Source organism: Sapajus apella, unplaced genomic scaffold (genome assembly GCF_009761245.1).
Source record: "Sapajus apella isolate SASKATOON/1434 unplaced genomic scaffold, GSC_monkey_1.0 scaffold2, whole genome shotgun sequence".
In the NCBI taxonomy this organism is placed as follows: domain Eukaryota; kingdom Metazoa; phylum Chordata; class Mammalia; order Primates; family Cebidae; genus Sapajus; species Sapajus apella.
The window spans coordinates 7,191,311-7,215,710 of NW_022436942.1; the positions used below are offsets into that span (position 1 = coordinate 7,191,311).

Genomic DNA, 24,400 nt, shown 5'->3' on the forward strand with positions numbered 1-24,400 from the left:
ATTTTGGAGTTTCCCACTGAATTTGTATCTGTTATTGGGAATGGTAGCAGAATTTGAATATACTAATTCATCTCCCTAATACCTGTCTCCAAAATTATCCTCCCAGAAAACCCCAAAACAGCATGAAAGCCATTGCAGGATCTAACAGTAGCCTATGTAATTGTAATTTTTTTTTTTTTTTTTGAGACACAGTCTTACTCTGTCACTCAGGCTGGAGTGCAGTGGCACAATCTCGGCTCACTGCAACCTCCGCCTCCCAGGTTCAAGCAATTCTCCCACCTCAACCTCCCCAGTACCTGGTTATTACAGGTGTGTGCCACCACACCCAGCTTTTTTTTTTTTTGGCATTTTTAATAGAAATAGGTTTCACCGTGTTGGCCAGGCTGATCTTGAGCTCCTGACCTCAAGTGATCCTCTCACCTCAGCCTCCCAAAGTTCTGGGATTACAGGCATAAGCTGCACCTGGCTGTAAATTCTTTTGTACAATAATGGATGGATCTACTGCTAGAAATGACTTCTTTTTTTTTTTTTTTTTTGGAGACGGAGTTTCGCTCTTGTTACCCAGGCTGGAGTGCAATGGCGCGATCTCGGCTCACCGCAACCTCCGCCTCCTGGGTTCAGGCAATTCTCCTGCCTCAGCCTCCTGAGTAGCTGGGATTACAGGCACGCGCCACCATGCCCAGCTAATTTTTTGTTGTTTTTAGTAGAGACGGGGTTTCACCATGTTGACCAGGATGGTCTCGATCTCTTGACCTCGTGATCCACCCGCCTCGGCCTCCCAAAGTGCTGGGATTACAAGCGTGAGCCACCGCGCCCGGCCTTAGAAATGACTTCTTGAAGCTTGGGATCAATTACTGACTGAACCTGAGGAACTGACTTGGAAATCTGAAAGGGACTGAGGACCCCTGGGTGTGGCTTTCTACTCCAGTTCATTTTACTGCTGTTGCGATTCAGTGACTCTGACCTACTTCAATTGCAGAATCATGGAAATCAAAGAAATTATAGGGTTAACTTATTGTCAGTTCCCACCTATTCATTACAATATGACTTTTAGCGTCACTTTAACAGCTTCTTGATGACTCTCCCCGAAGATACATTGCTCACCTTTAAGGCAGTCTTTCCTTGTTGGACAGTATATAAATTTCCTGTTGCTGCTATAAAAAATTGCCATAATTCGTGGCTTAATCAATGCAGATTTATTATATTATCTTATAGTTCTATAGATTAGACGTCCATCAAAGTGTTTGCAGGGCTGTGTTCCCTTCAGGGAAGGGAACAGTCAATATTCTTGCTTTTTCCAGCATTTACAAGCTGCCTACGTTCTTTGTCTCATGCTTGCCTTCCTCCATCTTTGAAGCCAGCAACATGACGTCTCTCTGACTATTTTTACATAGTCATGTCTTCCTCTTTTCATAGCCGGGAAAGTTTTCTGCTTTTAAGGATGCATATAGTTAGTTTAAGCTCGTCTGGATCTCCCCATCTCAAGGTCTTTAGTCTTAATTACATCTGCAAAATCCTACTTGACATATAAGGTAACACAGTCACAGGTTCTGGGGATTAGGACCTGAGCATCTTTGGGGGCCATTATTCTTTCTACCACAGACAGCTCTTATTATTGGAAAGTTATCTAAGTACTGTCTATTCATCACCCTGCACTCTACTTCTGCAGCAAAAAATGTATATATACTTCAACATTCTAATATTGTCATAACTTGTCTAAACTTACATTTCACTAGGCTAAGCAAGCATAGTATTTTCAATTCTTCAACAAATGACATATTTTGTATAACTTCTCTTAATCCCTGATGTATAGTGTTTATAAGTGTCCCTTTGAAAAATTCTGTGCTAGACGCACACTGATCAGCTCAGATAACCTTAAAACCATTGGATCTTACAATCTAGGCCTTATACGCCATTGTAACCTATTGAAAAACATTTTAGCAGCAATAGAATGCTGTGGATGTGTTTTTAAAATTCCTCAAAAGTAATAATATCTTACACTTCCATTGTTTAAAAATTCATGAAGTACAGTATTAGCCCATTTGATTCTCATCACAGTGCTGTGAGAGGGTAGATGGTATCCTCAGGCTAAATGATGAAACATACAAGGGCTGATGGCTAGTGAATGACAGAGTTTGGGCTAGAAATGCATGTCTTTTGAGTATTGGCTTTCTAGTCAGCAAAGATTCTCTGGCATTTTCTGAAATTATTGCTGTACTTTCCTTTTCTCTCCCTTTCTTTTACCCTTTCTTCTTTACTCACTCATTCCCTTTTATCCTTTCTTTATTCCTCCCTCCCTTTCTTCTTTCCTCCTTTCTACCTATTAATATCCAGTGAACATCCCCAATGCCATCTGTTATGCTGGGTAAAGGAAATAGAGTTGAGAAAAAGGCATTACTTATATCTTTAAGGATTTTACTTGTACATGTCACTTGAATAGTTTTACATTTTGTCTAAATAAATTTTATCATCTTAGCCTTGACACAGTATAAAAGCTAGATGAAAATGTCTTAATTATGTATCAAAATATTACTTTTGAAAACTTTATCACATCTGCAAATGTGCTGTATCAATGAATATATTAAATTATTTCCAAAATTACATTCGTACAAAGAATATACTATTTGAGCACATTCACTGAATACAGAAGAGAATATATTAATGAAGACTATACATATGCATAGCAGAATAAATAATACAAGCTTGAAAACAAAGAACTGACCATTCATTCAATTAGCTATTTGGCAAATTTGCTTTCTTTAAAGGAAGTATTTCCTCATAATCTTATTATATATGTTGAATCTTGAGACATGATTCTCAAGCCATTAAGCCTCAATTTTTAAGTTGTTTAAAAGGTTGTATTTGACCAAAAAAACACCACAAATCCCCACCATGAAGCTATGGCATAAAAATGATAGTTCCGTGACCTACACGTGATTCTAAGTACTTTATACGCATTAGCTCACTTAATTCTCATAATAACTCTCTTAGGTTTGACATTATTGTTGTTATTACTATTGTTGTTATTATTACTGTTCACAGATGAAGGTACTGAGGCTTTTGGGGATAACTTATCCAAAGTCGCACGGATAGTAATAGTGAAACAGGGATACAAAGTCAGGTGGCTGGATTCCAGAGCTTGTGTTCTTAGTCACCGCACTCTTCCTTATTAAGAGATGCTTAGAAGATGCTAAACTCTCACTGTGATGCATTGAAGGGGAAGCACAATGTTAATCTACCACAGCTTTATTTATAAGAAGATAATAATAAAGCATCACTTTGGAAAGGATTTACAGACTTTTCCTACTTTATTTTGTTGCATCTTTGCAGCAGTCCAATGTGGTTTCTCACAGGTCTCTTTATTATCTCCATTTTACAGATGAAGTGACTGAGTTTGAAACATTCGCCAGCCTGCAAGAGTGGTCATAACTATGATTTGGACCTTTTAATTTAGAGATAATGGACTTTTGGTTATGCCTTACTAACTTATAACATGTAAAATCAGAATTTACGCTGGGCGTGGCAGCTCACGCCTGTAATCCTATCACTTTGGGAGGCTGCGGCAGGTGGATAAGTTGAGATCAGGAGTTCGAAACCAGCCTGGCCAACGTGGTGAAACCCCATCTCTACTAAGAATAAAAAAAAAATTAGCTGGCTGTGGTAATGTGTGCCTGTAATCCCAGTAACTCGGGAGGCTGAGGCAGGAGAATTGCTTGAACCTGGGAGGAGGAGGCTGCAGTGAGCCAAGATGGTGCCACTGCACTCCAGCCTGGGTGACAGAGTGAGACTCCATCTCAAAATTAATTAATTAATTGATTAATCCAGAATTTTGTGGAAAGTCAAATTTAATTATTATAAAAAATTATTTTTAATTCATGTCATTTTTTCTGTGAAAAATTCTCAGAAAGAAGTATTTCAGGATAGTTTGGTCTGCATCACAAATGATTCTTGGGCTTTTAATGGAATTAGAAGCAGAAAGTTATTTCAAAGGCAATTAGATTTTCACTGTGAAAGTCATCAGCTTTTCTAAAACCAATAATTTGCTGATTGCTAAATCTTGGTAATTATATCCTTGCTGCATTGTTGGAGATGGAAATGGAGACACTTTTGTCAGTGTAATCTTGATATTTTTCCATTGCTGTGGAGATATCACTTTATATTTGTACCTTGACTTTCATTTTTAGGTAATTCCAAAGTTACATCATAACTTCCATGTTAGAAGAAATTTCATATATTAGTGGTAGAATTTTCTACCAGTTATTTAAAAATCTAATAATTAGAAAAGACTTTTTTTCTTGTTATTAAAAGGAGCAAAATGACAATTAAGGAGCTAGTGTCTATGATGGTTTTAAAAAGAAAATCACTGAGCAGTTGAAGGCCAATTCAAATTCCTATACAAAGTACCTATTGCAACATTTCAGAAATAATTGATGTGCATTAAGATGTTCCAGAGGTTATGAAAGATTTGAAATATTTCCCATGTCATCCAAAGAAATTTCACGACAATCAAGATAATTGTGTCCATTTCTATAAAAGCCATTTGAGGACATTGATTATATCACCCATTTATTCACAATTTTGATATCCAGCAGACTGATTTTTTAAAGGCTCTTATAATTCTTAATCACCCTTTAACTATCTAAATGCTTTGCTAATATTTCTTTTGCATAAGCCTTCTCCTAAATGCTTTAATAAAGCCATATTGTATATAGTTTCTATGCAGACAAATCGATGGAAAGCTGAAACATTACTGAGCTAATCAATCATATGACAATCTATAATGATCATATATACATTTATTCTAACTTCCAAACTTCCATTTCTATCTAAATAGAAATTACTTCTGTTTTTTTGTTATTCAGATTATTAAGCAATACAATCTATCTGTAGAGAGACTGTGATCGTGCTCAATAGAAAATTTGCAGAATTGTAATTTCTACATATCCCAGTATGTAGCCTGTGTGTAATATGAGGAACCAGCTATTTCTTTCTTGGGCCCATAAGACAAAGTAGAAGTTTGTTTGCATTTTACATATTGGAGAAACAACAATGGAAAAAGGATAATGAGAAAGACATTTATGAACTTTTTTCCCCACTGTTCTGATAACTCTTCCCAGTTCTTTACCAGAAACCTCCACCATTTTTTAACCACTTTTGTCTCGTCAGTGCTCCCTCAATTTCTTTCATTCTCTGCCAACTCTGGTCCTTCTAAGGGGTGATTATATACCTGTTGCAGCATCTTCCCTTCAGGTCACTTTGCTTTCTAATTCATAGATTTGAGGAAACATTTCAGTTTTCTTTGGTAATTTCTAGCTTTCCTCTTTTAAACATCCAAAAATGTGAAACATGTAATTTGATGCTCTATGTAACATTTTAGGAATGAAATATATATGAAAATAATTTGTAGTGATGTCATCAACAACAAAAAAAGGCAATTAATGTGATTTCTTAAATTATTCTCTAAATATCTTAATCACTTAGTGGATGAAAACTTTCTCCCTAGAACAACTGTCATCAAGTAAGTGTTAGTCATGCTATTCTTATACATAATAATAAAAGTAGCTAACATTTATCCAATGTCAGTTACATATCCAGTACCATACTAAGCACTTTATATATATTACCTCATTTAACTTTGAGAATATTCCCATTAAGTAAGTCCTGATGTGATCCAATTAACATTTCATTTTTTATTTTATTTTTGAGATGGTCTCATTCTGTCGCCAGACTGGTGCGCGGTCTCAGTTCACTGCAACCTCCGCTCCTGGGTTCAGGGGATTCTGTCTCAACCTCCAGAGTAGCTGGGATTACAGGTGCATGCCACCACACCTGGCTAATTTTTGTGTTTTTAGTAGAGACAGGGCTTCACCATGTTGGCCAGGCTGATCTCAAACTCCTGACCTCAGGTGATCTGGCTGCCTTGGCCTCCCAAAGTGCTGGGATTACAGGCATAAGCCGCCATGCCCGGCCCAATTAACATTTTTTAGACCTATTTTTATTATCTAGAATTCAACTACAATTATCTTTTCATTCTTTCTTTTGCTCTATTATTATAGGTTGCTGAGTAATATGGTTTTTGAACTTTCAGATTCTATAAAAATTCAAAACATTTGGAATATTATTTACTTTTAAAATAATTATACAAAGTCTGTTTTTCTTTTCACCTGCAGGTACTTCTAACTTTATTTCATTGTCTGTTTGTTTTTCTCCTGCCTCTTTTTAATTTTAATTTTAATTTTAGGTTGAGAGGTACATGCGCAGATTTGTTATATAAATTGTGGTTTTTTATGGGGGTTTGGTGTACAGATTATTTTGTCACCCAGGTAATAAGCATGGTACCTGACAGGTAGTTTGTCTTTATCCCTTTTTTTAAATAAATTAGATTTAGGGAATAATTTGCCCTTAATTATTTGTATTACTACTTTCTAGAGGAATTGAGTTATGTAAAAAGTATAGAAAACGTCCATCTTTCCCCCATTTTACTGACTGCAGGATGATCCATTCTCAGCCCTGGACATTCACTTAAGTGATCACTTAATGCAGGAGGGGATTTTGAAATTCCTGCAAGATGACAAAAGGACACTCGTTCTTGTGACTCACAAATTACAGTATCTGACGCATGCTGACTGGGTAAGAGTTTAGAAAAGAATTTTGTTCATTTTTGTATTATAGTCATATAAATAAATAGAGACAGTGAGAAATGCTTTCTGAAATGAAGGTATTTCATTTGGCCAGTCAAGGCTTTTTGTCAAATTTCTGGGAATATCTGCTTTCCTTAGATCATAGCCATGAAAGATGGAAGTGTCCTAAGAGAAGGAACTTTGAAGGATATTCAGACCAAAGATGTTGAGCTTTATGAACACTGGAAAACACTTATGAATCGGCAAGATCAAGAATTAGAAAAGGTAAGTGCTCATAGTTCAATAGAGTTCCGAGTCCAATTCAGAAGAGATAGAAATGTACTAAGAATTACTAAGAATGCCTTTAAAAAAAAATTACCATTTAATGCTTAGTAATATAATGGTCTTTATCTGAAATCCAAAGCAATTGGATCTTTACCTATTATTAATGAACAGGCTACTTTGAACCTGTAAAATTCTAATGCTATCTTTCGATGAGGTGCTGTCAGGTTTTTAGAGGCTGTTTGAATCTGAACCATAGTGCAATTATATGTGTGTTTAAAACTTAGACTACATACTAAAGCATGGCACTTCCTTATTTTTTCTTACTTATACCTCATTTTTCTCGTCTATAAAATTAGAACATTTTCACTAATCACCTACAAATAGAGGTTCATGGGAACGTCAAAAGCCAAGGTAATTTTGAAGGAAGAGCTCTGTGGGGGGGTGGGCAAAGTTGTAAGGCATGTCAGGGATAAGGCTGCTGGGGTGAAAGAAGGTAATCAGAAGGAGATAAAAGTAAAATTTTACATTTGTGTAGGTTTTTTTAAGTCCACAAGGCCCTTTTTACATATCTATTTTAATTCTCACAAACTCCTGACAAATAGGCAAATAAAATCTTACTTAGACAGATGGGAAAGCTAAGGCTCAGAGAGGTTAAATAACTTACCTGAAGTTGTACAGCATATATAATAAGTGGTACCAAATGGGCTGTAAACACAGGTGCATCTCCAGTGTAATTATACTATAATGCTATGGATGATGTAAGTATAACATTGAATGAGGTAATAACAGAGTTGGATACCAGATTGAGTACAACAAAAGAGGAACAACTTTTGATCAACAAGTGAAACTGTAAATTAAATTTGCAAATTTTTGAAATGTTTCATTCTTGAGTTGGGAGTACAAAGTGTCCAGCATTGGTATGCTTAGCCAGGAATGAGCATTTACAAAATAAAATATTCATACCAGTTAATTTCTTTAAAATATCAGGAAATTTAAATATATCATTTTAGAAAAGAAAATAAAGGATCAGTCTCCATAGCAAGAGGAAGATACAAAGCCAGAGAACTCCTAGGATGTCTCTACCTTCTTTGAATTTGCTAAAGATCTCAAAAGCAAACCACACAAAGAAGAAAAGATAGATGCAAAAATATACAAGCAGAACAGGACAAATCACAGAACCATTGAAATGAGGATATTTGACACACACACACACACACAAAATGCAATAAGTAAACAAAAAACTCCAAAACATTAGGAGGTAGAGTCGACAAGTGCCTGCTTAGGAATTGTGCTGTGGGAAGCTTGATTCTAAACGGACTGGGGATGGCTCCAAATGACATTTTTTTCAGTGATCTAAATGCCAGGGACAAAAGAAGATGACGTAAACTTAAGGAGTGGGACAATTTATGGTTTACTTTGGAAAGAAGAGCTGGAAAATAAAGAGAGCTGTTGGCTCAATATTATGGTAATACTGTTAAGCAAGCCAGGAAGAAAGTCCATTAAGTTGTATTTAGAAATGAAGTGATCACTTGAGATAGCATAGCTGTATAATTAAAGACACATTACAGGGTTATGTATGAACTGAAGGAAGTGTGGAGCAAGTTAGGGTATGGATGGGGTAAATCCAGTTACAAGGTAGAATGGCAGTCGCTAGAAGCCAGAATGAATCACGCACCTGCCCAGAATCCTTATCTCCGGATGAAGGGAGATTACTGCCACATAGCAAAAGGCAGGCACCTGAATTCATCTACAGCCAGAGAGAATCACACTGTGAACAAGACCACTACAATACCTTGGGGAAGTTTTTGTACAAACAGCTTTGTGTTTAGTTTGTTACATGACAGGACAGGGTGTTTCCTATCAACCTGGGCCAATTTTGTCTCCTAGAGGACATTTGGCAACATCTGGAGACATTTTCGATTGTTACAACGGGGCGGGGGGATGCCATTAGCATCTAGTGTGCTCAACATTCTGCAGTGCTCAGGGCAGACCCCACAGCAATGAGTTGTCCAGCTCACATGTCATTGTGTCAAGGCTGAGAAAGTCAGGCCTAGAGCCAGAACAGATCAAGCAAGTGGAGAAGGAAGGTGAAACCGAAGGAGGCACAAAACTTCCTAGTGGAGTGCTTTAAAAACAGCTGTCAGTTTAAGGATTAAGGGGTAAACAGGAAAGAATATGAAAAAAAAAAAAAGTAATGAAAACTACAAAGAAGAAGGAGATAGCACTTTTAGCTGATTTAAATATTATTAGCTTAAATGACATGAACCATTATCTTCTTAATGCTGCTAAGCAGAATAAACTGGTATTATTTAACACTCTTCACTTCCCTCTCTACTGTCCTCACCTGGCCTGGCCCAGTGACTATTTATTGGATAAATGAAAGTAAATTTTTATTAGTCCAAGTATCAACACTACTTAAAACATTTAACCTATTTTGAATTCAGTGTGAGCATATACTCTTAGGAAAAATTGCTTTAAAGTTCGTTTGGGTTTTGTTTATTTGTTTGTTTAAGTCTCCAAGGTCTTAAACCTTTTGGTCGCAGCATGGGGAATTGAACTGGAATCAAATCTGCTTTTCAATGTGCAGGTTTATTTTATTCCATTATATGATATGCACAAGACAGGAATCCTCTATAATATTGTGTTTAATTTAGCTTCATTATAAAGGTTAGTTTTCATATCTTTCTCCAGAATTTAAAACTGGGGTCAAACTGTCTCTGTAAAAATGGGATTCAGGAGACATTTTTGTTTTCACTCTTTTAACCAAGAATCGGAAGTAGTAGAGCCCTCTAGAATAGCAAGTTTCCTAAATTAGACATGTTGTATGAGGCCAAAAAATCAACCAAAGTCATTACCTAGGGAATGATCAGAAAAGGTTTATTGGTTTATTGATGTAACAGTAAAACTGTGTAGGGTTTTTGTTGTTGTTGTTGTTTTTGTTTTTTTGTTTTTTGTTTTTTTTTTTTGTATTGGCCTATGCAGGAAGCTTCCAATTTACCGCAGATTCCAAAAGTTTGTGGGTTAGTTGTTTAGAATTCAGAATGCATTTCCCCACAGAAAAATGGAAATGGTTGGTTTTCCAGAATGGCCTGTAGAACCTGATTTAATCCACAATGTAACTGAACTGATACTACTACTCCTGTCCTGAGGTCAGGGGAGCTGGGGTATTAGCTGGGGTATGGAAGGGTATTTCTCCAGGGCATGGAGAAAATGAAATGATTCTCCCTTTCTTAACTACAGGATAAAGTTCACAGCAATTCTTAAAAATCTGCAAAGTTTTTGGTTTTTGGCACCTTTCCCTTCTCCTTCTGTATATTCTCTCCTCCTGGGGCTTTCTCTTGCACTGCTAGGCACCTAAAAATCCTCATTGTCTATTTTCTTTAAAGTTACCTACCTTCTTTCAGATCCTATTGAATTCCCTTCTTTCATGTAGCTCCCTTAGTGAGATGCTAAAGAAAGTGTTCTGATTTAATAATTCAAAATAGTGGATGACTGACAGCAGTTTAACCAACTTGGAACCATGTGGTCTTTTGAAGGAAGATATGTACTAACATGAATGAATCTTTAATTAGAAAAATTACAAGGATAGTCTGAAGGTGATGTATAAATAAGTTGCAGTGGTGGAACTGTGCTTTAGGGCTCAGGGAGATAGATATCCCCCTGACCCTGGAGTCAGCTGCATCTCACTTGCTTTTCCTGGCCTTGTGTGCTGCCCTACACCTTTGAGCACTGCAGCACTTCCTACAAGTCTAAGGCTCTGCCCCCACAGCTGCTTCTGTGATAGGAGTTGTGGATCTCCAAAGTGAACACAGAGCCCCTGAGATTGGTAAAGGTAACTAACCATTTACACATGCAAGTCATTCATTGATAAGTCACAACCTGTTGGTGTTAGTTCCTTGTGTGATAGTATAATGTTTATTGTAGGATATGGAAGCTGACCAAACTACTTTAGAGAGGAAAACTCTCCGAAGGGCCATGTATTCAAGAGAGGCCAAAGCCCAAATGGAGGACGAAGACGAAGGTAGATCTCTTTTCTTATTTATTTATTTATTTAACTTTAGGTACATACTATATCTGGCATTTCTCCCCATGTTATCCCTCCTCACCCGCCCCTTCCTTCCCACCTCCCACTGTCCCTCCCCTACCCCCCCAACTGCCCCCAGTGTGTGATGCTCCTCTCCCTGAGTCCACGTGTTCTCATTGTTCAGCACTCACCTATGTGTGAGAACATGCAGTGTTTGATTTTCTGCTCTTGTGTCAGTTTGCTGAGAATGATGGTTTCCAGATTCATCCAAGTCCCTATAAAGAACAGGAACTCATCATTTTTTATGGCTGCATAGTATTCCATGGTGTATATGTATCACATTCTTTGTCCAGTCTATCATTGATGGGCATTTGGGTTGGTTCCAGTTCTTTGCTATAGTACACAGCACCGCAGTGAACATAGTGTGCATGTGTCTTTACAGTAGAATGATTTATAGTTCTTTGGGTATATATCCAGTAATGGGATTGCTGGGTCAATCTCTTTTATCTGGAACATTCTACTGGGGTAACAGGTTATGAGGGTTTTTTACGTGTGAGTGTCTTCATGAACAATAATAAGCCACTTTGCAAGGGGAAAAAGTTAAATCAAATACTAAAAATGAAAACAATAGGAATCAAGAAAAAGCACATGTAACCTATCACCAGTCATCTTGAGGGCTCTGCATCATGTGTGTTACTACAGTTGTTATGTGTGGGAAAGAACTGAAAGGAAATGGCAGTGGATTGTAAATAGATCTAGACTTTTGTTCAGAAAAATTGAAATGGTCTGGATCATGACCAAATCTAGTGAAGAAAATTTCAATTCTTCAGAAATAAGTAACAAAAGGGAGATATGGCATTTTGAAATAGCTATATTTGAGTCATTTATTTCATCTTCATGAGGTTTCATGACAATATCGCCATGAAGGATAAGAAAATTAGAACGCCGTTTGTTATGTTTCAGTTTTCTGAATCTGATAAGGTATATGGGGAAATAAGATTGACTGGAAATGTGAGGAATGAAATGGAATCATTACAGTGCTTTGATATTCATTGCCAAGAATGTTGTGAGATAAACCACATTTTAAATCAGTAGTGTAAGTGCATTATGCTTCATTTTCCTTTGTAATTTTTGCCTATGCCTGCATTTCTACCAACTAAAGAAACAGAAAAGTGTTTTTTTCAAGCCAAATAGCACCAAAATGTTCTGCTTTTATATTTCTGACAAAACTATTCAGTGTTTCAACAAATATTCATTGAGTAAATGAATTAATGAATGAAGGGTAAATTTTACTCTCAATTTCTATGATTAAAAATGTTTCTAAAGAATTTTTGGTGCTATAAACAGACATCAGCTTCTAGAATTCTAAACAATTTATTTTTAATATGCTATAAGAATGAACTTGTACCCAATTACTCTGTTCAGCATTTCAGTGGGGATACTGTGTCATTGGCGTGCCATATTAATCGATCTTCTCAGTTATAAAATAAGAGCGCTTTGCTTACAGGGTAAATGAAGTAATGTATGTGAAAGAGCCAATTGCGGTACATATTACTTATTAGTTTGTTGCTCCAGGTCTTAGTAAAATACTCAAGCCACCAGTAGGGGAAGAAAAGGAGGAGAGGGCACTTCCATTCGCTTAAGAGACTTGGAGTTGCATGTATTGTTTCTACTTCCTATTGGCTCGGTCATTGCTTAGAAAGATTAGGTACTAGGAGAGTGAGGTGATGCTGTCTAGCTGGGCAGCCATGGGCTACCTTAAATTTCAATTGATATAGAAGCAAAGGATGGGTATTGAGAAGTCAGCTAGCAGTGTGCAAGTGTCCACCTCTTTGGTCGTGCAAATTTCTATTCTGCTCTTCTCACACAAGAGACACACCCCTGCCAAAGGAGAGATCATCTGTGACCTAGTCAGTTACTGCATCCAGCTCAGATGTCAGGATTTTTGGTGATGCTCTGTCTTCTCATCACATTTGGATCCCCGTGGTCTAATAACCTAAAAAGTAAAAACAACCTTCCTCCCCACAACCTGATATGTATATAGTAGTGAGGTACATACAGGATAACTTTAATGAGTAAAGTTCCTTTGGAAAAGGAAAGGATGGGAAAACACAGTCACTGGACCATAGAAATGATCAAACTGTGATTGTCAGGAAATGCAAAACCTGATTTAGCAGCGGAGTCATTCATAAGGAAGACCATCTTGGAGTTTCTAGATGGTTTAAACATCCGAGATGAATTCCTGGCCCATTATCCTTTGTGTCTCCTGACTTTGCCCACTGTAAGGTTCCTCCTTGCCCATTCCCCTCCATGAGCATATCTACAGTGGGCCATAGAGAGAATGGAGTATGCCCTCTTGTGCTGTGCACAGATTTCAGAGCCTATTCCCTCCTGGTGCAGCTTTATCCATTCAGAAATTTACAGGTCGAAATATTGTAGATGTTTGTAAGCCAGGTATGTGGTTTTTGTTGGCAACACAATTCCTTCAATAACTTAGTAAGTTTCTGGTCTATACTTCCAGTCAATTTGATGTGCAGTAAATCAGCAAATCATCTCATCTAGACATAGATTTTATGTTTAGTTGATCACTTATTCATTCATTCATTCATTTTTCACCTATTTTCAGAAAGAAATGAAGTTTGCCCTGTTTAAAGCATTTAAAACTTCAATACTAATGCTTACTTCTTTTATAAATTTATGAATATTTATATACTATTTGTGTAGAAGTTGTATCTAGCTGGTGCCCATCTGAAGCTTAAAGAAGTTTTTTTATGTAGAGGAAGAAGAGGAGGAAGATGAGGATGATAACATGTCCACGGTAATGAGGCTCAGGACTAAAATGCCATGGAAAACCTGCTGGCGGTACCTCACTTCTGGAGGATTCTTCCTGCTCATCCTGATGATTTTCTCTAAGCTTCTGAAACATTCAGTCATTGTAGCTATAGACTATTGGCTGGCCACGTGGACATCAGAGTACAATAGAAACAGTACTGGAAAAGCTGATCAGGTACTATTGGTTCGGTTTTGTTTTTAAATCATCAAGGAAATATTGAGATTAACAGTGATACCTTCTTATCAAGTTAGATGCTTATATTCCAAATGCCGTAGGACTTCTGTGATAATTCAGTAAGTTAATAATTACAACAGGACCTGAAATAAAGTATCAAAAATGTTAAAATAGAATCTTATTATTAATACTTTTAAAGTTTATCATAAGAAGTATTTAAATATGTTTAGACTTGTATTCAAGGGAGTTATGTATATATATTTTTATACATGTTATACATATATACACATATATAGGACCTTTTTGTATTTATTCTTATGGTATTTGGTGTTATCTACCTACATCAGTGTATTAGCTGGTCATTCTGAGACTAGGAGTGAGAAAAGTGAGCTCTACAATGTAGAAAGCCAAGAATATGCCTCAAACATGAAAACAAACTCTCTCTCTCTTAATTTGCTTTTAAGCAAGGCTTGAAAGAGAGTTAAGGGAGCAGGTGGAGGCTTGGCCTGTGGGATTATGGTGGGGATACTACCCTGGGTCTCAACAAATTGCATTCCTGAACTGTCTAAATGCATGTACAATAACGAAGTCAACCATCTTATCTGACGTTGACATTTGATTTTCTAGTAAAAAAGAACTAAATTGATCATTTCCTATGTGCTTTTTGTGTTGGTTGCTTTTTAGACCTACTATGTGGCTGGTTTTAGCATACTTTGTGGAGCAGGCATTTTCCTTTGTCTTGTTACATCCCTTACTGTAGAATGGATGGGTCTCACAGCTGCCAAAAATCTTCACCACAACCTTCTCAATAAGATAATTCTTGGACCAATAAGGTAAAACAGTGGTTATTTCTCACTCTCACACATAAAATAATAAAAACATGCATTTTTCAATTTAAGTGAAATGTAAAAGTTCAAAGAATTTCTTTAGTCCTTGAGCACATATGAATAGGGAGCTTCTCATTTTCATGACACTGAGATGCCCGTTAGCAATGCCCAGGTTCCAAATAGTTTAGTATTGTCATACACTTCCATCTGTTTATTGCCTAGGTTCTTTGATACCACGCCCCTGGGACTGATTCTCAATCGCTTTTCAGCTGATACTAATATCATTGATCAGGTGAGTAGTAACTGGGTTACTTCCAAGTTCAAAAAGTAGTTTTGCAATGTAAGCTAAATAGCATTTTAAGATAAAGCATAATGCCTCTTAACAATAGAGAATTGCTGAAATTTAAATGAAGGTCTTTTTGTATTTATATCAATATTATACATGCAAATAATATCTAGAATGAAATATTAAAGGAAAACCTTCACTCAGACTAATTTGTATATGTAGAAGAAGATACTTGGAGAACCAGCATGAAGTAAAGAGAAATACTAAAGCATAATTGAACATTTAAAATTTTTTATTATAAAAATTTTTGATTAATAATATATCAGCATTCCCAGTATAAAGTTCTTAGAAGTTTAGTGTGCATGCAGAATTTCTCTCAGAAGTGAAGGGAGGGATTCCAAGCTGTCTAAAAGTCCTTTACTTTTATTAAGTTGGTTCTTGAAGCTTCAAATGGTATGATATTTTAGGAAATATTCCAAGAATGTCCACTTTAGCCTAAGGTCCTTAGGTATCTGAAAGTTTGTCTTGAAATCAAAGATATCAAACTCTGAAATTATATCACTCCAAAAGTGGAACTCTTTGGATGATTGAGAAAGGAATTCATCAAATCCAGGCCCTTGCCTTTTCTGACTTTCCAGGGTGGCATTAGGAACACCAAAACGGCCCTCAATTTAGAAAGAGTGCTTGCTGATGCATGCAGCTGACTGAAGAGTATGTTGAGAAGTTTTGATGTTTTCATGACCTTGGTCAGACTGCACCTAAAACCCTTCTAAGGAATACACATTGAAAAAGAAGAAATGAAACAGTCATTATTTAGAAGATGACATGATTATTACTTAGAGTATTCAAAATAGTAAAATAGAGAATCAATTAGAAAGTTCAGCAGATATCTACGTAAGATATATCATATGAAAAGCAGCAACTTCTTCTACACCAACTTAAGAAAATAGTGAAAAACAAACTCCATTCATAACAACAAAACCATAAAAACAGAAATAAATGTGAAGAAAAGATGTTCAGCAATCCCAGAAGTCATAACAATCCTGTATATATAGAGAAAGAATTTCCCTATTAGATATTTTTTAAATATCACAAAATTTAAAAACTCTTTTGATTGCAGAAGGCAAGTAGGTCAAAAGAACAGTATGGAGAATTAAAAAACACCAGCATATGTAGAAATGTAACAGTGTAACTGTGGCATCTTAATAAGGAAACAATTTTTCAACAAATGATATTGGGATAATTAGCTATTTAAAAATACAAAACAAACGCATATAGCGTAGAGGTGGTCATGTTAAAACATTTTATAAAGTAAAATGTAGGAGAATAGCTTTAGAATCTTGGAATGGGAAAGGTCTTTCTGAGTAAGACAAATAACTCAGAAGCAATAAGGAAAATAGGTTACTTTTGAGCTGACAAGTCAACAGAAATGCCTATAAAAAACTTTAAGTTGTTATTGAGCTAAAAGCACCAAAGAGAAATTTAAATACAATAGATAACTAGGGAAAAAAAGTTGCAAATAATTTTTTAAAATAAATGTAATATATACAGAGCATCTAAAAATCAATAAGGAAAAAATAAACCACTCAAAGCCCAAAGGATATGAGGAAGTAATTACAGATAATTAATTTAAATGTATTACAGTAGAGGAATTGCTAAATAAGCTAATACTATGGAAACATTAAAACAAAATAAATGAAAGAGCTAGAGGAGCAAGATCAAAAAAACTCAAAGGCTAGCAGAAGACAAGAAATAACTAAGATCAGAGCAGAACTGAAGGAGATAGAGACACAAAAAACCCTTCAAAAAAATCAATAAATCCAAGAGCTGGTTTTTTGAAAAGATCAACAAAATAGACCACTAGCCAGATTAATAAAAAAGAAAAGAGAGAATAATCAAATAGATGCAATAAAAAACAATAAAGGGGATATCACCACCGATTCCACAGAAATACAAACTACCATCAGAGATTACTACAAATTACTCTATGCACATAAACCAATAAACCTGGAAGAAATGGAGAAATTCCACTTTCACCCTCCCAAGCCCAAACCAGGAAGAAGTCAAAACCCTGAATAGACCAATAAAAAGGGCTGAAGTTGAGGCAGCATTAATAGCCTACAAACCAAAAAAAGTCCAGGTCCAGATGGGGTCACAGCTGTATATCTACCAGACATACAAAGAGGGACTGGTACCACTCCTTCTCAAACTATTCCAAACAATACAAAAAGAGGGAATCCTTCCCAAGTCATTTTATGAGACCAACATCATCCTGATACCAAAACCTGGCAGAGACTCAACAAGAAAAGAAAACTTCAGGCCAATATCCATGATGAACATAGATGCAAAAATCTTTAATAAAATACTGGCAAACTGAATGCAATACCACATCAAAAAGCTTATCCAGCACGATCAAGTAGGCTTCAACCCAGGGATGCAAGGCTGGTTCAACATAGGCAAGTCTATAAATGTAATTCACCACATAAACAGAACCAAAGACAAAACCCACATGATTATCTCAATAGATGCAGAGAAGGCCTGCAACAAAATTCAACAGCCTTTTATGCTAAAAACTCTCAATAAACTAGGTATTGTTGAAACATATCTCAAAATAATACAAGCTATTTATGACAAACCCACAGCCAATATCATACTGAATGGGCAAAAACTGGAAGCATTCCCTTTGAAATCTGGCACTAGACAAAGACGCCCTCTCTCACCACTCCTATTCAGTATAGTTTTGGAAGTTCTAGCCAGAGTAATCAGGCAAGAAAAAGAAATAAGGGGTATTCAATTAGGAAAGAAGGAAGTCAAATTGTCTCTATTTGCAAATGACATGATTGTATATTTACAGGACCCCACCATCACAGCCCAAAATCTTCTCAAACTGATAAGCAACTTCAGCAAAGTCTCAGAATACAAAATCAATGTGCAAAAATTACAAACATTCCTATATACCAATAACAGACTTAAAGACAGCCAATTCAATAACAAACTGCCATTCACAATTGCTACAAAGCGAATAAAATACCTAGGAATACAACTAACAAAGGATGTAAAGGACCTCTTCAAGGAGAACTACAAACCACTGCTCAAGGAAATAAGAGGGGACACAAACAGATGGAAAAACATTCCATGCTCATGGTTAGGGAGAATCAATATTGTGAAAATGGCCATACTACCCAAAGTAATTTATAGATTCAATGCTATCCCCATCAAGCTACCTATGACCCTCTTCACAGAACTGGAAAAAACCACCTTAAACTCCATATGGAACCAAAAGAGAGCCTGCATAGCCACGACAATCCTAAGCAAAAAGAACAAAGCTGGAGGCATCACACTACCTGATTTCAAACTATACTATAAGACTACAGTAATCAAAACAACATGGTACTGGTGCCAAAACAGAGATATAGACCAAAGGAACAGAACAGAGGCCTCAGAGGCAATGCCACACATCTACAACCATCTGATCTTTGACAAACCTCACAAAAAAAGCAAAGGGAAAGGATTCCCTGTTTAATAAATAGTGTTGGGAAAACGGGCTAGCCATATGCAGAAAGCAGAAACTGGACCCTTCCTGACACCTTACACTAAAATTAACTTCAGATGGATTAAAGACTTAAACATAAGACCTAACACCATAAAAACCCTAGAAGAAAACCTAGGCAAAACCATTCAGGATATAGGCATAGGCAAGGACTTAGACTAAAACACCAAAATCAATGGCAACAAAAGCCAAAATAGACAAATGGGATCTAATTAAACTCCAGGGCTTCTGCACAGCAAAAGAAACAATCGTTAGAGTGAAGCTGCAACCAACAGAATGGGAAAAAATTTTTACAGTCTACCCATCTGACAAAGGGCTAATATCCAGAATTTACAAAGAACTAAAACAGATTTACAAGAAACAAACAAACAAGCCCATTCAAAAGTGGGTGAAGGATATGAACAGACACTTTTCAAAAGAAGACATACATGAGGCCAACAAACATATGGAAAAAATGCTCATCATCACTGGTCATTAGAGAAATGCAAATCAAAACCACATTGAGATACCACCTCACACCAGTTAGAATGGCGATCATTAAAAAATCTGGAGACAACAGATGCTGGAGAGGATGTGGAGAAATAGGAACACTTTTACATGGTTGGTGGGAGTATAAACTAGTTCAACCATTGTGAAAGACAGTGTGGCAATTCCTCAAGCACCTAGAAATAGAAATTCCATTTGACCCATCAATCCCATTACTGGGTATATGTCCGAAGGATTATAAATTGTTCTGTTATAAAGACACATGGACACGTATGTTCATTGTGGCACTGTTTACAATAGCAAAGACCTGGAACCAACTCAAATGCCCATAGATGATAGACTGGACAAGGAAAATGTGGCACATATACACCATGGAATACTATGCAGCCATAAAAAACAATGAGTTCGTGTCCTTTGTAGGGTCATGAATGAATCTGGAAACCATCATTCTCAGCAAACTGACACAAGAACAGAAAATCAAACACCACATGTTCTCACTCATAGGCAGGTGTTGAACAATGAGAACACATGGACACAGGGAGGGGAGCATCACACAGTGGGGTCTGTTGAGGGGTACTCGGGGAGGATACAGCAGGGAGTAGGGAGTTGGGGAGGGATAACATGGGGAGAAATGCCAGATATAGGTGACAGGGAAGGCAGCAAACCACATTGCCATGTATGTACCTATGCAACAATCCTGCATGTTTTGCACATGTACCACAGAACCTAAAGTGCAATAAAATTTATATATATATATATAAAAGAAAAAATTTTAACTGTTTAAAGTCTCCTTAAAAACAAGAAATAGATTTGTATACACTGCTATAGGAAGATTTACATCTGTCTTGTTCAGTAGAACAAACACATGAATGAATAATATTTATAGTACAGTGTCATTTACATAAAACGCCCAAGATAAATAGGTAGATAGGTAGACATATCAATGATATTTTGTTATACATATAGACAGACATACTAAGCTATGGGAATTGAGTGAAGAATTGCTTAGGATGAGCATGGTTATATACTACTTTTGTAGCTAACTGTATAACATAGTATCAATATAAAATAGATATTTTTGTTACATTGTAACCAATATTTCATTGGGCTAATCATATTTCCCTTTCAAACTACCCTAATAGCACATCCCTCCAACCTTGGAATCTCTAACTCGCTCAACACTGCTCTGCCTGTCTGCCATTGGGATGATTTCTCATGCTACTCCTGTGTTCCTGGTTGCTCTCCTGCCCCTTGGTGTCGCCTTTTATTTTATCCAGAAATACTTCCGAGTTGCCTCTAAGTAAGTAAAACAGCATCCTGCTCATTTTCAAAAGCTTACATACAGTCAGCCCTCTCTATTCATGGGTTCTGCCAACAACGGATCAAAAATATTTGGAAAGAAAACATTCCACGAAGTTCCAAAAAGCAAAACTTGAATTTGTCACATGCCGAGTACTACAGAAAAAACACTGATGAAGCGATGTGTAATGTGTTGCCATTGAATTAGGTACAATAGGTAACATAGAAATGATTTAAAGTATATTGGATGATGTAAGTAGGTTATATGCAAATGCCGCCCATTTTATACAAGGGACTTGAGCATCTGCAGATTCTGGTATCCATGGGAAATCCTGGAATCAGTACCCCATGGGGACAATTGTATTTGATTTACCTTGATCTACATTTGCTCTAATGTTTTTCAAGATAAGGTGTGGAATGTAGAAATGCAACCTATTTGTAACATGATAAAATCTATCCTGACATTATGATTCATTTAGATATCAATGAATATAATTATATCTAAAAGTGGTTGTCTGGGCATTACCTAACCCTAGACATATAGTAACATGTGGATTGATCTATTGAGTTTTGGGTTTTAAGAGTGCCAAATTTTTCATCCAGTGGTCCTTTTTCTGAACATGACATTGATAGAAAACTTAGAAAATCAAACATAATCCCAAAGAGTAAGTGATTTAATATTATTATACTCTACAAATGGGAAAAAATTATTCATTTAGGATTTGCCATTTGCTGAGATGTTGATTAAATGAAATATAATACCAGTTGTTTTAAAATTTCCAGTTTAACTTTGAAACCCTGCTATAAATAGTACAGTAAAGTTTATGTTATTTCAACAAATACTAAGCACTCTGTGTGTGGCAAATAACTGTGTTAAGCCACGTGACAGATGAGGAGATCAATATGACAAGGACCTGTTCTCAAGAAATGTATATCTCTTAGGAATGTATATATATAAAACATATACAAAGTAATCTTAACATGTGGATTAAGTACTAGAATAAGAAGGCAGGTATTGAGTTTATTCAGGAAATTGAAAATATTAACATGACTTGAGTGCAGGGAAGATGAAAGAAAGTAGGAGAAGAAAAGAAAAGAATTGTAGTTGGGAACCTCTGAATATATCATATTAATATTTCATAATTTGAAGAAATAGTTGTTTCTCCCTCTGAGCTACGAATTAGAGTCCTTTAAATGTCAGGGATCCATATTTAGTCTGTTTTTTCATCCCTAGACTCATCCTCTTTGTTTGCAGCAAATTCTGACCAAAGGGAGAAGCTAGGAATCAAATTCACATATCATTTCTTCTGATACTATTTGCTGACCTACTCGCTGGAGGAGCAAAGAAGTTCAGAGTTATTTCACTACTGCTAACTGTTTCCAAATGTGCCCTTGCCTTTTTTTTTTTTTTTTTTTTTGAGACAGAGTTTCGCTCTTGTTACCCAGGCTGGAGTGCAATGGCACGATCTCGGCTCACCGCAACCTCCGCCTCCTGGGTTCAGGCAATTCTCCTGCCTCAGCCTCCTGAGTAGCTGGGATTACAGGCACGCGCCACCATGCCCAGCTAATTTTTTGTATTTTTAGTAGAGACGGGGTTTCACCATGTTGACCAGGATGGTCTCGATCTGTTGACCTTGTGATCCACCCGCCTCGGCCTCCCAAAGTGCTGGGATTACAGGCGTGAGCCACCGCGCCCAGCCCTTGCCCTTGCCTTCTTAACACTGACATCAGTCATATCTTACTTCAATCACATACTCATTTGGGCCCATTATTGCCCGTTAGCAATACAAAGGAGTGCAAAGTTTAGGAAAATATTTCTAGTCCAGTACAAATTTGAATTGTGAATTCTGCTCATCATCAGTGAGAATAATCTGTTAGAGACTAAAGTATGGAGAGGATGATTATTTTAAAGAATATTGACAATGGATTATACACTATTGTTTTTGAAATTATCTGAAAGTTAGCAAATATAACCATGTGATACTAAACCTCACAGACAAGGATCCTTCTGGATGTTGAGGTTCTTTAGAACTCACTCATGTTGAAAAGCTCAGGCAGCTTAACATACTATTTTTGTATATACTAAGAGAACTGAAGTGGAAACTAGCTACAGGAAATGCTTTGAAAACTTGAATATTTAAAATCAAGGATCTAATGCATGCTTAGCTTTGTAAGTAAGTGTTTCCTTCTTGCAAGAATACAAGATCATGCAATGCCCTCACCTCTTTAGTTTTATCAGAGTTTTATAAACAAAGGTTCTTCCTTCCATAGTTTTATTCCTTCAGTCCAAACCTCAATGTAGTGACCACCTGTTGTTTGTGTCAGATTTACAAATAGCCACTTGGTTTTATGTTTAAAAATAACAGACTATTCACATTCCTTTATATTCCTTCTCCCACTTCCTTCTATCTTTCTCTCCCCCCAAACCCCATGTGAAAATTCTGAATGAGGAAATACATTTTAGAAACTCCACTTTGAAAAGATTTGCATTTGTCTGTGGGACTAGACGACACTGGCAGCCAGGAATGACCTAAGTTAATTGTTGAAGATTATGGAACCGTGTTCATCAGTTCAGCTGACCCTCGCAGGTGAATGCCCACACTACATCTCTAACCTTCTCAACCCAAACCAAGAGAAGGATAGGAAAAAGGGTCTGAGAAGTAAAATATGGAATGGTTTGAAACATGTGGTATAACTCTTAGCCTGCCTTCTAGAAGTGCTAGCTCATATGGTTTAAAAAAAGTTGTCTTGAGTATATATCTTTATCAAAAGGGTCAGATTCAGGCATTTCCATTCATTCATGTACCTGTAGTTCCATAGAGAAACTATGAATGGAAGTTCCATGAAAGCAAGGATTCAAACTCATTGTGGCCCAAGCTAAACTCATTGTCTTTTCTCTCCAAATACCTTCTTTCTGTGCTTTTGACTACCACTCTGGTAAACAGCACTTTCATTTTTCAAGTCTGCTAAACTAGAAGTAGTCAAGCTATATGTGACTTATTTATCCACTGAAAACTAATTGATGATTGCAGCAAATAGGGCTTCTGACTGTCTCACGTTCCCATACTTCTTATTTTAAACTTTACCAGCATCACACTAGTTCTGAACTTTTAAAAAATCCTCTTATATGGACTATATTAACTGATCTTCCTCACTCACCCATTCTCTTTCATCCTGTGCATTCTCTCCCAAGTTATGTTGATTGAAAGATTAAAGGACAGCTCCAGTTACGTTTTTTCTTTTTGAGACAGTGTCATGCTTTGTCACCCAGACTGGAGTGCAGTGGAGCAATCTCGGCTCACTGCAACCTCTGCCTCCTGGGCTCAAGTGATTCTTTTGCCTCAGCCTCCTGAGTAGCTGGGATTATAGGTGTGCACCACCACGCCTGGCTAATTTTTTGGTAGAGACAGGGTTGCACCATGTTGGCCAAGCTACTCTCAAATTCCTGACCTCAAGTGATCCATCCACCTCAGCCTCTCAAAGTGTTGGGATTACAGGCATGAGCCACTGCACCCGGCCAGATTACCTTATTTCTAGTCTTCAGTGATCTTTTCTTAAGCCCATTAAGGATGTTTCTATAATATACTGTCACTCTTACAAGGCCATATCCTTTACATAGCCTCTTCCCACTACAACAGCCCTAAAGGACTCTGAGCATCAGACAGATTGAACTTGCAAGATTCTTCAGACACCAGTGCTTGTTCTTGTTATTTTGCTTCTTGTCTATTTTGTTGAAGTCTTCATCAAGCTTAAGGTTTTGCCTAAATTCCATCTGCTTAAGGAAAATCCCACCCATGTCCTAGGTATGAATTAAGTGCTCATTCCACTGAGTCCTGTAGCAGTTTACTTTAGGTGTTACCCAGAGCTGATAGTTTTGTACAACACATTATGTTCAGCTTCTACCTGTATTCATTATGTACCCATCTTTTTCTTTCTCTTTCTCTTTAGATTGTAAGCTGTTGAGCTTTTTGTTAACTGAGTGCTAGGGGAAAATAATTTCAAAGAAGAAAACAAAT

General features: G+C 36.7%; 1 protein-coding gene across 6 annotated transcripts in view; it reads left to right on the forward strand.

Annotated features, from left to right (window-relative positions):
- The window catches only part of ABCC9 (ATP binding cassette subfamily C member 9), a 147,751-nt gene that overhangs the window by 80,004 nt on the left and 43,347 nt on the right, over window positions 1–24,400 (forward strand). For all 6 annotated transcript variants that reach the window (XM_032287599.1, XM_032287614.1, XM_032287591.1 and 3 more), the window contains 7 exons: window positions 6,493–6,630; window positions 6,780–6,905; window positions 10,830–10,926; window positions 13,707–13,936; window positions 14,621–14,769; window positions 14,986–15,055; window positions 20,228–20,385. In XM_032287599.1, the coding sequence (XP_032143490.1) occupies window positions 6,493–6,630; window positions 6,780–6,905; window positions 10,830–10,926; window positions 13,707–13,936; window positions 14,621–14,769; window positions 14,986–15,055; window positions 20,228–20,385 (968 nt within the window). The remainder of the gene's footprint in view (window positions 1–6,492; window positions 6,631–6,779; window positions 6,906–10,829; window positions 10,927–13,706; window positions 13,937–14,620; window positions 14,770–14,985; window positions 15,056–20,227; window positions 20,386–24,400) is intronic.